This window comes from Clinocottus analis, unplaced genomic scaffold (genome assembly GCF_023055335.1).
Source record: "Clinocottus analis isolate CAN_PGR_092001 unplaced genomic scaffold, fCliAna1.0.p SCAF_6, whole genome shotgun sequence".
NCBI classification, from domain to species: Eukaryota; Metazoa; Chordata; class Actinopteri; order Perciformes; family Cottidae; genus Clinocottus; species Clinocottus analis.
The window spans coordinates 6,004,373-6,018,980 of record NW_027176218.1 but is presented as its reverse complement, the minus strand read 5'-3'; the positions used below and the strand labels follow the sequence as shown (position 1 = coordinate 6,018,980).

The 14,608-nt window shown below is 41.5% G+C and overlaps 2 protein-coding genes across 7 annotated transcripts; one reads left to right on the top strand and one right to left on the bottom strand.

The window, feature by feature from the left end:
- The first annotated feature begins 131 nt into the window (after nt 1-131).
- Nucleotides 132-4,565, top strand: tnnt2d (troponin T2d, cardiac). Of its 2 annotated transcripts, XM_068603943.1 has the most exons (13): nt 132-202; nt 970-1,024; nt 1,138-1,166; nt 1,253-1,270; nt 1,391-1,412; nt 1,498-1,555; nt 1,664-1,780; nt 1,863-1,940; nt 2,031-2,141; nt 3,026-3,138; nt 3,271-3,361; nt 3,700-3,737; nt 4,382-4,565. In XM_068603943.1, exons 2-13 carry the CDS (start codon nt 987-989, stop codon nt 4,425-4,427), a joined length of 759 nt encoding a protein of 252 aa, XP_068460044.1. In that variant the 5' UTR covers nt 132-202; nt 970-986; the 3' UTR covers nt 4,428-4,565. The 2 variants fall into 2 exon arrangements, with proteins under 2 accessions (XP_068460044.1, XP_068460045.1); XM_068603944.1 differs by lacking the exon at nt 132-202 and having other exon boundaries at nt 957-1,024.
- A 187-nt stretch (nt 4,566-4,752) lies between these two features.
- dnm1l (dynamin 1-like) lies at nt 4,753-14,510 on the bottom strand. 5 transcript variants are annotated; one of them, XM_068603937.1, is made up of 21 exons: nt 14,284-14,510; nt 12,812-12,956; nt 12,096-12,125; nt 11,381-11,427; nt 10,904-10,975; nt 10,691-10,777; nt 10,409-10,571; nt 9,964-10,084; nt 9,554-9,685; nt 9,142-9,348; nt 8,891-9,011; nt 8,649-8,804; nt 8,382-8,471; nt 8,206-8,298; nt 7,801-7,854; nt 7,518-7,589; nt 6,634-6,807; nt 6,448-6,540; nt 6,165-6,274; nt 5,908-6,067; nt 4,753-5,319 (listed from the first exon to the last, which is right to left on the bottom strand). In XM_068603937.1, exons 1-21 carry the CDS (start codon nt 14,383-14,385, stop codon nt 5,263-5,265), a joined length of 2,286 nt encoding a protein of 761 aa, XP_068460038.1. In that variant the 5' UTR covers nt 14,386-14,510; the 3' UTR covers nt 4,753-5,262. The 5 variants fall into 5 exon arrangements, with proteins under 5 accessions (XP_068460038.1, XP_068460041.1, XP_068460040.1 ...); XM_068603940.1 differs by lacking the exon at nt 6,448-6,540; XM_068603939.1 differs by lacking the exon at nt 7,518-7,589.
- Nucleotides 14,511-14,608: the final 98 nt, after the last annotated feature.

The following is a 14,608-nucleotide window of genomic DNA, read 5'->3' as shown; positions in this document are numbered from 1 at the left end:
TGTGTGTGTGTGTGTGTGTGTGTGTGTGAGAGAGAGTGCCCCAATGTCCAGCTGTCTAACAATAGACTGACCAGCCATAGGGTGCTGCAGTCACATGCGTATGAACGACTGGACTATGTATCCTTGATGCTCAACCCGTTTGTGAACCTCGAGGAGCTGAAGTCTGTCGCTCGTCTCTGAGCCGCCGCTATCTGGGTTATAGGTAAGGTTTACGGCTCATGTCAGAGCTGCTTTAAATCAGAGCCTTCTTTAGTCATAAATCTTCAATTTAACTGCTGACTCACAACTGTTACGTGGAGAGAAAACGTGTTTTCCGTTTACAATTCTGTTCACTGCCTGATAAGATCTTATTTTAGTCAAATTTACTGAATCTGACTCAACTACATCTGTAAACACTCTCACACGGTGGAGATTACCTGCTTTTCACTGGTAAATCTGCTCAAAATAATTTTTTTTTCTTTTCGGAATAGTCGTGGAGTATTTCTATTTTGTGCTATTTCATAGTATTCATCACATTTTAGGAGAACATTTTCTTTTAAAACCCACTAGATAATGATAATACAATAATATTTATATAGAAGTAACATGAGTTAGATGAAACGAGGTACATTTACTTGAATACTTGAGTACAAATGTTTCTGAAACCGTAATTAGATCTACTGCAGGATCTGAACTACAACATTGAAATATTGTTTACCATCCTTTTCTATTCTTCAGTACATTCAGAAGTTAATATTTAGGGTTAGTTATTTGAATCATTTCTTTTGAATGCACAACCTTTAATTGTAACAGAGTACATCACTGTGGCATTTTGCTCCAGTAACAGATCAGAATACTTTTTTCCTCTCCTGCCAAAGCGAGCAGAGGTATTTGGGTCAGTGTGAACGTGAGAATGTTTGCCATCTTGCGCTCTACTATGTTGTTTAATGATGGGAAATATTTGTCTAAAAATAGGGATACATTTTTCAGAGCTCAATTCTAACAAAATGTCTGACACGGAAGAAGTCTCAGAAGAGGAAGTTCCGTATGTACCCATTTTTGTACTTTTTATATTTTCATATTGGGATTAAAAATACATGTTCTGTTTATATTGTTTGCCAATGTATTCATGATTTTGTTATTCTCAATCTTTTGAAGGGAGGAGGAAGAAGAAGAAGAAGAAGAAGGTAAGAACAATGGATTTGTCCATGTTTTCATGTACTTTACCTCATATTCATTTCCAATCATTTCACTAACTATTTATGGTCATCAGCGCAAGAAGAGGCCACAGGTGAGAAAACTGCAATATTTCTCTTTTTTTCTTCTCATGCAAAAGTTTGTTAAATACATATTTTTACTGGCTTGTCAATATCTTTCTAAATGTCTCCTTTTTGATTTATTTCTGTCCCAGATGACTCGAAGCCCAAGCCAAAGTAAGTGTCTTGGCTCTTCTTTACTTAAGCAGTTAAAACCAAACTCCAGGCAGATCCCACAGCAGTAAACCGTTCACTTCCACAGGTTCATGACAAACATCGCCGCCCCAAAGATCCCTGATGGGGAAAAAGTGGATTTTGATGTGAGTCAAGCTTTTTAAATGCCCTTTAGATAGAAACATCCACTCGGGTTGAGATTTGACAAACGACAGACGCATCTTTACTTCCCTGCTGTGCTTTTCTGACGGAAGGACATCCACAGGAAGCGGCAGGAAAAGGATCTCTCTGAGCTGCAGTCTCTGATCGAGGCTCACTTCGTCCAGAGGAAGAAAGAGGAGGAGGATCTCCTCGCCCTTGTTAACAGAATCGTGAGTGTGTCAGTCAAAGAGAAAATGGTGTCTCTCTCTGTTGGGTCCGACTCACCACAACAGCGCATGTTTCATCCCTCAGGACAAACGGCGAGCTGAGAGAGCAGAGCAGCTGAGGGTCCGGACGGAGAGGGAGAAGGAGAGGCAGGCCAGACTCGCGGTATTATGATCACACGTGAACTCTTTCATCGGTGTATCAGACTAACGGTATCGGTTGATCCACTAAACAGTTGACCTGTGCCGCATCCAGGAGGAGAAAGAGCGTAAGGAGCAGGAGGAGCAACGTAAGAAGTACGACGAGGACGCCAAGAAGAAGAAGGCCCTCTCCAACATGACCCAGCAGTACAGCGCTGGACAAAAGGTCATTGGACTCTCTATCGCCTTCAGTGTTTAAATGAGAAGCAGAATGAACAGGTGTGGAAAAAGTATTCAAGTCTCACTCAAGTAACAAAAGTACCTTTTTAATCCTTCTCAAGGTCACCAAACAGGTAATTTTATTATGATTTATAGGAAACATATCATGGGGAAACTCACTTTTTCAGCGCTTGTGCGAATACAATTGGACATCTGGAGTGATCACCAACTAATAGACTATGAAATGAGACAACCGAGTCAGAGTAGACTTCAAGAGATAGTTGCTAAAACTGAGGATTCATCAACCAGGCAGCATGAGAACAATAGTGTTTTTTGTAGATGAACGCATATTAACATGTAGAAACCAAAAACACAGGATGAACCTGAAAAAGAGAATGATATGTCTCCTTTATAATCAAGTTCCATGATGCCCGTAGAGGTGACTAATGTGAATGCAATGCTCTCCCTTCCATAACAGCATCATCCTCAGCCATTTTCTTTCTGATCTTTTAAGTACAACACTTAAATGAACATAAAATGTAATTTTTGATGTAAGAATGTTTGAAAAAAGACAGCATAATTGATTTAACATTTGACAGTGAGGGAATAAAACTACCTTGACTACCTGAATTGCTGCTCACACATTGTAAATGCATCAGTAGAAACAGTAAAATACACTAATATGTATGATATAATTCATGTTTAGTCATATACAACATTCACAGGGCAGGTGTTACCATTCATTTTGCATCATTTTTTAATCAAAGGATCAAAATACTTCCACGATAATATTGTAGTTTTCCTGATGTATTTTTAGCAATCCCTGGATTCAAAAAACTACACTCACTTTTTGGTTGCACTTCGATTGACTGATGTGTCGGTTTCAAACAGACTGAAAACAGAAAAGGAGCAAAGAAACAGACCGAGAGGGAGAAGAAGAAGAAGATCCTGGCTGACCGCAAGAAGGTTCTAACGATTGATCATCTGAACGAGGATAAACTCAAGTAGGCCCAAGCGTTGCTCCGTGTCTTAAATGATGAATCCTGACATTAACGGGACAGTGAACAACCAAAAATGTTTGCTAGATATAAGACAGATGCTCTTAATGAATGTGACCTATGGTTATTTGTGTTTAGGGAGAAGGCCAATGAGATGTGGCAGTGGCTGATGGGGCTGGAGGCTGAGAAGTTTGATCTCGGTGAAAAACTCAAAAGACAGAAGTACGACGTAAGTCATCCAGCACGCCAGGAAACACTCAGAACAATGCATTTGGTGAGGAAGTCCTCTGTCTCTACAAGCAAGAAAAGAGGATCAACAATGTTTTATTGTCAAGTTTTAGGAAAACATGCAAGCTGTGATTGGCTCATCTCTGTACATGATGAGCCGTTGAAGATATTAGATTTTAGAAGTTATGTCTGGAGAAACAATTTCTGCTTTAAATTGTCCGCCTCCTCAACTGCATCCTTCTTAATTTGTCACCTGACACAAGTAAAGCAGCATTGCAGACCCTCTGGTGTCATGTGTGTACTTATAAAACAATGAGAAAGATTGATGTGTTTTTGCAGATTAACCTGCTTCTTGCTCGAGTCCAGGACCACCAGAGGTAAGAACACAAACCCCATCTTTAAAATGTGCTACTTCTTTACATTGTTTACCCACTATATCCCGTCACATTCCCCTCATTGTTATTGACATGAAAAGATCAAAGATCTCAGAGTACCTTTTTTCATGTTTTATGTCTTTTTAATGTTAAAAAAAAGTCAAACTATATAGATTAGCCTCAAAACCCTCTGAGGCCAATTATTGTCTCCACACATCTCAAACACTGGCATGGAATTACAATCGCGCTGGCACACTTTGTATGTTTTGTGTTGCACATGGCAGCATCCGGTAGTCTAATTAAAATGCATACACATTCCCACGGCAGATACATATCTGAGCATGAATGTGTCCTTTTCAAAACTGTAGTGGGAAATACACTTTAGATTATTTGCAATGTCTCTGTCAATGACAAACTTTAAAGCTGCACTGAAATACATCTTTAGCTGTGTTCTTACAATTCTGATTTAAACAAAACGTACGTCATGTCAGAATAAGCGCTACGAGACAGAGAGCATCGTGACTCACCCCGTCCACTGTTGTGCGTTTTGATTTGCCGAGTGCACAACGTGAATGACTTGCGCGTGTGTCCTGAACGGATCGCGGTGCTTCGCATTTGGCATTTATCTTTCCCCGCATCCTTTTCAGCGCCAAAGGACGCGGCAAGGGCAAGATGGGCGGCCGGCTGCGGTAAAGGAGCAGCCAGACGGGGACAAAGCAGATCGCGACACCAGTGATTGGCCCGCGTGTCTATTATCTGTGTATTCAATGTTCTGTTGTGTTACATGTCAAATATCATGATATCAAAACAATAAATAAGACATTACATCCACTCTGCTGCCTCTCTGCAAACAATGCAGGTTGTCTGTTTCTGTGTGACTACGTCCAGCATACAGTACCGTCACATATTACAACTGAAGCAGCCAGAACCGTTCAGTTACTATTGAAAGTACTTAAACCTCGAAAAATGGGATGAGATCTTGTTGAGACATGTAAACAAAAAAAGGGACACATGTGAGTCTGATGTAGAATAGTTTCATGTCTGCATAAAATCACAGCGGTTTTTAACAGAAAAATATCTACATCAAGTGCATTTCTTTGGAAACGATAGTCAGTAGACACATTTTGTCAAGATCTAATAAAATAATTGACATGATAAAGAGAACGTCTACATGTTGCAGCATGAGTTTTTTTTTTCTTTCATTTCCAGCTTTAATTCAATGTTTAAATTAGGAGCAGAGATTCCTCAGCAAGGCTCCACATAGTGGTGATGCACATCTACTTATTGTTTCAATTACATGAGAAAAATATAGAATAACTACGGTAGGAGCGTGTGTGTGATGCTGATGGAGAGGAGCCGATATGCACTGCCGCTCAATAAATCCAAGTCCTTACTGTACGTTAAAAACTATGTTTCAATATACACCAGTGCATTTTCAACTTGTTCGCCTCTGCAGTTTGGGTGTCACAGCGGGAGCTTTTTGATGGTCCAGGAGGGATGAACGGGGCCTGCCGAGGTGAGGCCGCCCTCACCACAGATGGGTTTCTCTGATCTCTGCGATCACCTGGCTGGCTTTCTGCAACGCCTGGACACAGAAATGATAAAAATTCTGGATTATTCCACACTTTATACATCAATTAGTTCTCACACTGGCAGGTGAATTTAAAAAGAGAATGGATTGCAGCCCTCCATGGCGCCTTGATTTGTGTATCTCTCGCTAATTGATTTCTGCCCCCGTCTCAAGGTCTGATTTACAAACGATAGTGCGCTAATGATATTACAGCGCAAACACGCCCAGATAGTTTTACAGCTGCGTAAAAGTTACCCTTTGTTTGCAATTAGCCATGTGGCAAAGTACATGTTGCAGTGGCGCTCATTTGCATAATTTTGCTGCAGCCCAAGAAGGAAAAACAAATAGGGAGTTTTGCACTAAAAAGACAAAATATTTTTCAAACAAAAACTGCTGAAATCATATGCATTTTTTTTTTTAATGGCAGTATAAACAGGATGAACAATCCCAGCAAGAAGACATGTCAAATGTGTATATGGACGCTCAACCTATTGTTTAAAGCAAAAAATTAAATATGAATCAATTCTTTCATGCTTGAAAAAAACCTGTTCGACTGAAATATTATCATTTTAATGAGGGAAGATGTTTTGATGAACCTGTTACCTTGAGCATGTCGGCGGCCTCGTTGCGTCTCTGAGCCATGTCCTCGGACTCCGTCAGCAGGTCATCCAGCAGGCCTGCCTTGTATAACTGACCCACCAGCTCACTCTGCAGGCAGTCCTTCACGTGGTTCACCAGGAAGTGCATCACCGCCTTCGGTACACTGAGGCCCAACAACAATTGAGGGTGAAAAGACATACTAGTGGGCAACAATGACAAATTAAAGATTAAAAAAAGAGCGAAGATGATAACCCAAGTACCTGTCCTGAATGTTTTTCCGTACAATAAGGAAGTAGGATTTGATGAGTCTCTCAATGACCTCACAGTCTCTCTGCTCTCGAGCAGACAACCTTCTGGACACTGGTACAGGCTGACAATGAAATAGTATTAGAAATACGTAAAAACATTACTTTTTACTCCAAAAAAGATGACTATGTATTAAATGGAACGTGACAAAGAAAAAGCAAACAAACTAAAATTATGAATAAAAACAATTCAGTGCAATGACGCAGGTGAATAGCTTGGTTTTACATTTGTGTTCACCTGCGACAGTAGAAAACATGAGCCCCAGCAACTTTCCCTGAAGCATTTTGTGTCTCGTTGCTTTCCATATGATATCCTACTAGGGAGCCATAACTTCACACAGAAAGTGCACATGCTTTAGGTGGTTGAAATGAACAATGCCATGTTTTGAAGCCGTTGAAATGACTACAAATGCAGAGTACCCACCACATCGAGCAGGTTGACAGCATGGCCCCTGTGTGGGCTCGCAGGGAGTTGGTGCTGGAGCATGGTTCGGTCCCCACTTTGTCCATCCTCCCCCTTCTTCAACATGCCCCTCCAGTTCCCCGTCCCGCCGTCTGTCTGCTCGCTGGCGTTGCCGCTTTGAGAGCCACCTGCCGCCTACGATGGTGGGGGGGTAGGAGAGAGAAGGGGAAAGAAAGGACGTGTGATAAATCCAGCGCACATGCTGAGGCAATTAGAAGGGCTGGAAAAGCAGTTTTAGCCACGGGCCTTCTTTGATTTCACTGCAAAGAAGTTCATCAAGAGCATTGTTCATTCTTTTAATTTAGAGAAAAGTAAGAGGACTGAAGGAAACCCCTAACATAACCCAGGTTTTGATTGGATGATATGGAAATATACACCTTGTGAGATATAATAGTTTTTTCCTCAGTAGTAAAAGGGAATATTGAAACTCAATAAGTAAATATTGGATTGAGTCACACATTTGTTCTCAGATCAGCCAGAGGGAGACTTCTAAAAGATTGCTGTGTCATTGGACAAGTAAAATATGTTTTTCCATATTGCCCACTCCTACCAGTGTTTATTAATTCCACTTTAAAACAGCACATGCCAAATGATTACGACTCTATTTTAAATAAGAAATATTATATTAGTTGTGAACAATCAGCATGCTGCAAAACAGGTTAGATACACGTAGTTACAGAGTGAAGGTCAATGGTGATTCAGATCAGGTTTATAAAAAGGTACACACGTTCAAATGGGATCAGAGCAGGGTTTGATTAAGGAAATAAAGATAACAGCAGGGCATGGAGGAGTGGGTGAGGGGGCAGACGTTAAATGCTGGCAGGCAGTGAGCGAACGGGTCACACCTTGGTGGCCTCGCCATCGAGGGCAAGGGGCTCAGTGGGAGAGACAGACTGACCACCTGGGCCTTTAAGGGACTAGAGAAAGACAGCATCAAGAAGAAAAGAGTGGAGCTACAGCCAGAGAGATGGGAAGGAACTTTACAGAACGTGAAGAGAATAACTGTGTGTTTTTAAGTTAATGCTTCAGTGAACCTGGACTGAATCTTTTGCTGTAATAGTGGTAAGAAGTCTGTTAAAGGCAATGACAAGAAACAGAAGAAAAGTAAATCATAGAGACTGACTGTACCTTGTCTCTGGGCACAGCAGAGGGCAGGTCTCTCATTCTGTTGCGTCTCTGCTCCTATAAATGAGCAAGTTTGAAAATTACAACTATGAAATCTCATAAGAAGGAATATAGAAACTGTTCATGTCTCAACAACAAAAGCTCAATGAGAGCAGTGAGAGTGAACCAAAACAGTTGCAGGCGTAGCAGCTAAACAATGAGCTGAAAGTTGCTACAAAGCTCCGTAAAGCCGAGGGGATCAACAGCCTCAGGTGAGAATTCTCTGTCGGTTTATCACAACGAGCAATTTGATACATTGTTATGACAAACATGTGGATTATTAACGCTTTAAGGATTAAAAACAAAAAAAGATTTAATAGATGCGATGTGAAGTTAGCGTCCATTCACAGAAGTGCAGCGCTGTCTTACCTCTATGTTATTGTTCATGAGGCCACAGGCATCGGCAAAGTCTGGGTGCTTGGTGTTGATGTAGGCCAGCTCAATGGCAACCAGGTTGTGAACCTGTTAAAAAAAGGTTGATGAATCAGCACGAGGATGCCCATAAACTTCCCTTAAAGTAGTATTTAGTGTGAGCGGGTCCTGACCATTTCATTGGTGACTGGGAGTCTCTTTCTGAGTAACGAGGTGACCACTTCCACTATGGCATCATGGAGCTTTGGAAACCTCAGTAACTCCTGCAGAGATTAAAAAAAAAAAAGGCTTAATTAGTGTTTGTTTACATTTAATAGGCTACTTGAACAGTGACGTGGTTAGTCCAGAGTGTGAAAACAAGGGATTCCACTTCAGTGGATTTACAGTGTGCCCCTCTGCTTTGGTTTTTTAATGTGTAAATGTGAGACTGTGTTTCTCACCTGCGTGCTGTAGTTGCTGCAGTGCTGGATTATCCTCTGCATCTCCTCGTGAACCAGCTCCACGCAGCGTAGACTGGGCTCCTCCAAACGCTTCACCTGCCGCTTTACTAGCAACTCAAATGAAACCTCAGGCACAAATAAAGCAGGCCTCGGGCCCTGTGAAACACAATGACGCTGTAAGTCTCCAAAAATGAGCCAGTTAAAAACACAGATTTCAACTTAAACCGGAAGCAGAAACCCACCGTTGCGTTTCTGATTGCTGTGAGCACATCGATGGTTGTCAGATTACCCAGAGGATCCACTGACTCCAATGTGCGACCAAACGTTTCATGGAAAATATAACAGATTCTCGCTCCACCACATCTAAAAAACAGACATCAAACGACATTAAAGATACAGGCAGAAGTTGAACTTGAGAACTCTGGATAGTATTGATGCTAGCACCCCTTAGTGGTGTATGGAAGGACATGCAATTATGAGTTGTGCAACTCACAGTTCGGTTGTCTCGATGTACTTGGCCGTGCCCTCGATGGTGTGGCAGTACTCTGCAGCAAACTTGGTGATGAGCTGCAGCAACGTGGAGCTCTTGTCCTCCACGGGTTCGCCATAACTGTTGAGTAACGACTGGTACTGCGCTGCCAGCACGTTGATCCTCGTCTTCAGCTCGGGAAGACAGTCTCTGATGTGGTGCATGAGTAACCTTTGATAAGAATAAAGAAATCAGTTTACGCTCGGATTTGTAAATTGGGAGGGAGATTTGTTATTGACTGCAACAGCACGGCATCAGAATGGGAGATTTAGAAGTCAAAGTCATAAGCGTACAAGGTCGACAGGCACTCTAACATTTCATATAACAAATAAATGTATTTTTTAAACAAAGTAATAGATGAATTCCAACTCCATACCTGTTCAATGTTCTGGCCAGATATTTGGTTCCATTTCTGTTTGCAAGCGAGGGGTACCTCTTTTGTAGGAAAGCGTATTCATCACGGGTGGCGTCTGACACCAACTTCTTCTGATTGATATCTAACTGACTCCTAAGAAAATACACACAAACACACACTCATGGAGGTGAGACTATAGTTGAGCATTATGGACACAAACTCTTAGATCAAGACGATAAAATGAGGAAAATGGCATTTAAGAATTTGGTGGATAGCATTTCATGTCATGAGGTATGAAAATCTGAATGCTAGGAATAAATTGAAATCAATAGGGAATGGAAAATAGTTGAATAGCAGGGGAGACCCAGATTGTTTGTTCCTTCCTTCCCTTCTAACTGACTAACAAACCAGGCACAAATGTGCAGTGTTACCTGTTAACGACTCCAATAATGCCCAGTTTGACAGGAATGACCCTGCCCATCAGTACATCCATGGCATCTGTGCCGGCATCCATCAGATCCAGCTTGGTCACCACTGCTAGCGTCCTCCTGCCTGAAGACAAAAACAGAATTAACACCCGTCAACAAAACATCACTGAGGCAGGAATTGCAAAGAGCCGTTGACAATAAAAGTATGGGCATATGTTGATGACTCATCAAAGTAAAAAAAAAAACAGAAGTCAAAGTCTATTTTCTTTATATAGCCCAATTTCACAAATACAACCTCAATGGCCTTCACAATCTGTACAGCGTGAAAAAAACTCTGTCCTGATAAGGATAAACTCCCAAAAATACCTTTCACAGGGAAAAAAATGGAAGAAAACTAAGAAAAGCGACAGAAGAAAGTGAAGAATAAATCCACAAGAAAGTCATTTACCATCAGGGTCCACCTCGCGGGCTACTTTAAGGGCCTCTGATGTTGCCATGTCTGTATTGGCAGCAGTCACAGCCAGGATGATGGAGTTGGGGTTGGAGATGTACTTTAAGATCAATTCTTTGATCTGGACCTCAATGTCTTTGGGCTGGTCTCCCACCGGCAACTGTTTCAACAAAGACACACATTTGACTCCAAAACCTGACATTCATCTGCAGCGTCGTCTTGAGTTCATTGATTGAGTCCAGTTTGGCCATGGTGAGGAAAAAGGGAAACCTATCTCACCTTTGTAAGGCCAGGCAGATCCACCAATGTGAGGTTCACAACGTGTGGTGAGAAGATTTTCAGGTGAATGGGCTCATCACTTACTCCCTGGAGTAAAACAATGTGGTTGGCTGATTTTGCTTCAGAGGTTGAGTCAAAGTCTTAGGTCGATGCTGATATTTATAAATCATCCATTGTTATAAACTCTTGTTTTAAGGTTTGTAATAGGCATACCTTGTTATTGCCTGAAATTCTTTCAGTTTCCGCTTCAATTTCTTGCCTGATCTCATCAAAGTCTGTGTAGGTCTGGAAGAGCAATTGAACCATGACAGATAAAGACTTCCATGAACAAGTAGTTTTGGATATTCTAAACAGACATGATAGGATTGGTTTTCAAAGATACTTCCTGTTTAGTGTCATGAGGCTCACTGCACATCATGAGGGGCGTCTTTGTTCAAACTTATGAACCATTAAAAAGGTAAAAGAGACACAATTCAACCTTTGAGGACATTCACTTACAAGCCACACAAACATCTTTAGCTACTGATAGTTGCCATTTTATTTTTCACAAAACCACAGAATGTCTTTAGGTTAGTGAATCAATACAGGATGCTGACCCAGACAGTTCATTGAATATTCACATTTTTCTATAAATGGAGAATATTGTTTTGTGGCAGACAAAGAGTGTGAGGACATGAGTGTGGCGACTACCTTGCTTTTGGTGTGAAGAAATTTGCCCCATTCCTCTCCGTCGATGCCTGCAGGAATACAAAGTTGAGAGTTTCAGTTGGTGGTGTGACAGATTTGTTGATGTGGTCTAGAGAGCAGTGTTACTATTATTACTAGTGCTATGTCTCATGGGATGATTTCTCTATTTGTCAAACATGGGATGGAAAAAAAAAACTCCCCACAGCAAAACTCCACAGAGAAAGAGTTTTTGAAAAAAGACAGTGGTTTTCACACAAAACTCATGGAAGCAAATAAAAGACTGAAGCAAAAACAAAAAGCATGTGAATTTGGGGAAGCAGGAACCTAGAGAAGTCTTTAAAAAAACAAAGCAATTATCTGAGCTGCAATAATCAACATTGCAACAAAAAAAGGGAAACAACATTAAATAGGTGGAATCTGTTAGTCATCTTAGAGGAAGTTGGTATTCAGGACATCATAGGTGGACTTTAAAAAAGTAAAACGAAGCACAAAAACAATATTTTCAACAGGAATCTGCAAATTGCATTCGTCTAACTTCAACCGACAGAAACCCTCCTAATTTGAGGGGACTGCCTGATGAAGTGAAGCCACATGGTTTGGCAGCTTTGTAAAGAAAGCCACATAAATGCAAGGCAGGATGGGGCAGAATGGGCAAGAGAGACTGGGGAGGTTATGTACTATACAAACACAATAAGGCAAAGAACAAGGAAAAGGAGACCTCTGTAAAGGCGTCCATTTTTCTTGGATTCTGTGGTTTAAGAGAGATGACAGGAGACAAATGAGTTAGCCAGGCTATCTGCAGCTCCTGGAATAAACTGCAGCAATGCAGAGTCGCTCTTGAGGCCGTTCTCAGAGGACTGTATTGCATAATAAATACCGGAGTGTTCATTTAAACTATTGTTCCTTTCAAAATGTAAAAACCTTGCACGGTTAAAAAAATAATTACGACAGCACCATAGCAGAGAAGTCTCATGACATTGGATAAAACGTCTGTTAAAGATCTCCATTACATATATATGACTCTTTGCAGCGTCCTGTCTGAATTAATGCTCCAACTGCGACACGCCCATACATTCACTCAACAAAACGTATTGTGGAAGAAGAACACCAACTAGTCTGCCTCATTCAGCAACTAGTCTGCCTCATTAAGCATTCCCTGATATTCAATTCAATCTGATAGGGTTTCACTAAATATGGCCAGGCCAATGTATTAGCTTATTGCAGATATCTTGGGTTGGTGTATATTTGGCTGATAAGTGACAAGACACTGCAATACAGAAACGTCAAACTAGGCTTTAGGCCAATTAGAAACGTATGTCACCTTCACACAGCTTGTCTGTAATGTCCTACTCAGTACAGTCACTCACTCAGTTTGCAGAAAAAGATAAATATGCAACAACTCCACAGATACAGAGATAACAGAGGTGACGTTACCATTCTCTTCACTGGTTTTCCTGCCGTCCTCTGAATCGATGTGCACTAGCTGGAGGATAAGAGGTCGCCGTGTGACGATGCCAGTGCCGCGTGGCAGGATGTCCCTGCCAACCAGGCTCTCTAAAACTGAACTCTTCCCACTGCTCTGTAGACAATAACATCATCATACACAAACATTCATGGGGGAGAAGAATTAATAATGAATTGCTGAAGAGAGAAATTAGTTTTAACTGCATTTTGACCGGAAGAGCAAAGGTCAAATTTAGTTCTGGGCCCCAAAAATGGTTCCTGCCCAGAGACTTTTACTTTTCAGATGGCCAAGGAGTATTGGGGCGAAGTTGGCTAAATGCCACTCACTAATCGATAACAAACCTTGTGGCTTCTCCAACTGTGCAGTTTTCATCAACACAAACACAGGGTGCGACTAGGAACTAAAATACCTCACTTAGCTTGCAGACTCCCCTTTATTGGATGGACTGGTACTGATTATCGCAGTAGGAGGTGAAGGCTACAAATGTAATTACTGTAGGATAAATCCTAATTTCTTGTTGACTGGCATAGGTACTACGTAGGCCTATTAATAGATCGGTCAGGGATAACCAATACTTGGCATACGGTCTCAGTTGCAGCTGTCCTTAACTGAAGGTCTTTGCAGATCTGGGCCTTTGTGGAGCCATGGAAAGGACACACATAACAAATCAGGCCCTTAAACCATCCTCTGGCTGGCCTTGTCGCACCATCAGATTCCTGCCAAAGGGTCTGAGACAGCCACATCCTATTAGCTGACCAGTGAAAGGAAATGTGTCAGACAAAAACCTACCACTTTAAACCAATTAGGGTTCAATGTGTACATCAGGCAGTTGGGTGGACAGAGTGAAACTGTATTAGAGAGTAAAGGTGTCACTTCAACTCCAGTGTCATTAGTTTGTGGTGCTGCTGGATTGTACTTTGGTCAATGTGATATGTTGTTCAACCTACCTGTATTAACGTAATATATATAAACACCCTCAACAAAACTGAACATTGTCACCTTTACAAACGCTACAAGTTATTTACTTCACCAGCATGAGTCAAGTCATCTGACGTTAATAAACTGGAACCAGAGAAGATGCTAGAGTGAATGGTTTATAGTTTAAATAAATGAATGATTGTATTTTACGTTCAGGATAGGTGATCTGAGGACTATGTGGACAATAGCTCGTTGCCGAACTGTCAGCTAAAAACATTGCTAGCTACGTTGAGTTTATAAGTGAGATCAAATGTACCTAGCTAATGCTAATTTAGCTACTGAGTAAATTAGCTTGGATATATAAAAGCAGTCGCTCACGTAAGGTCAGTCTATGCAGTTTAGTCTCGTACACCTGCATAAAACTGAAAGAAAAACTACTATTTGCCTGCCAGAAAGAGTCGGGACAGTAAGTTGGCGCAGGCTAACCAACTTGCTAGCCTTAAAGCAAAAGTGACGTTGTTACCTGAGTTCCCACAACAGCTATCTGCGGCAAATGAATGATGTCTGCGCCGACCGTGTTGAATACATCCTGCAATTTGTTTATTACAGGTATGAGGGCCTCCATGAGCTCCGATATGAATCCTGACCTGTCAAACAGACAACTTTTTTCACCCTGCCGCGCAAGTGGTACAAAGTCATTCAATGTCTCTCGGCTAATGCTGCTGGCGTCTCGTTGGGACCTACACGCAAACTACGCACTACGGTTGCTCAGATTGGAATCACGGGGGTTGTAGTTCACTGAAGTCTCGCGCGACATTCCTGTAATAAGGGAGTTGACTTCTACGGAA

Excerpts from the sequence above, each read along its gene's own strand:
- tnnt2d (XM_068603943.1), top strand. The coding sequence starts at position 987 with ATGTCTGACACGGAAGAAGTCTCAGAAGAGGAAGTTCC. Across the intron at positions 1,413-1,497 it reads GACTCGAAGCCCAAGCCAAA|GTTCATGACAAACATCGCCG; the intron begins GTAAGTGTCTTG and ends TCACTTCCACAG. Across the intron at positions 3,139-3,270 it reads CTGAACGAGGATAAACTCAA|GGAGAAGGCCAATGAGATGT; the intron begins GTAGGCCCAAGC and ends ATTTGTGTTTAG.
- dnm1l (XM_068603937.1), bottom strand. The coding sequence starts at position 14,385 with ATGGAGGCCCTCATACCTGTAATAAACAAATTGCAGGATGTATTCAAC. Across the intron at positions 8,472-8,648 it reads GCAGCAACTACAGCACGCAG|GAGTTACTGAGGTTTCCAAA; the intron begins GTGAGAAACACA and ends TAATCTCTGCAG. Across the intron at positions 7,590-7,800 it reads CTGCTGTGCCCAGAGACAAG|TCCCTTAAAGGCCCAGGTGG; the intron begins GTACAGTCAGTC and ends GTCTTTCTCTAG.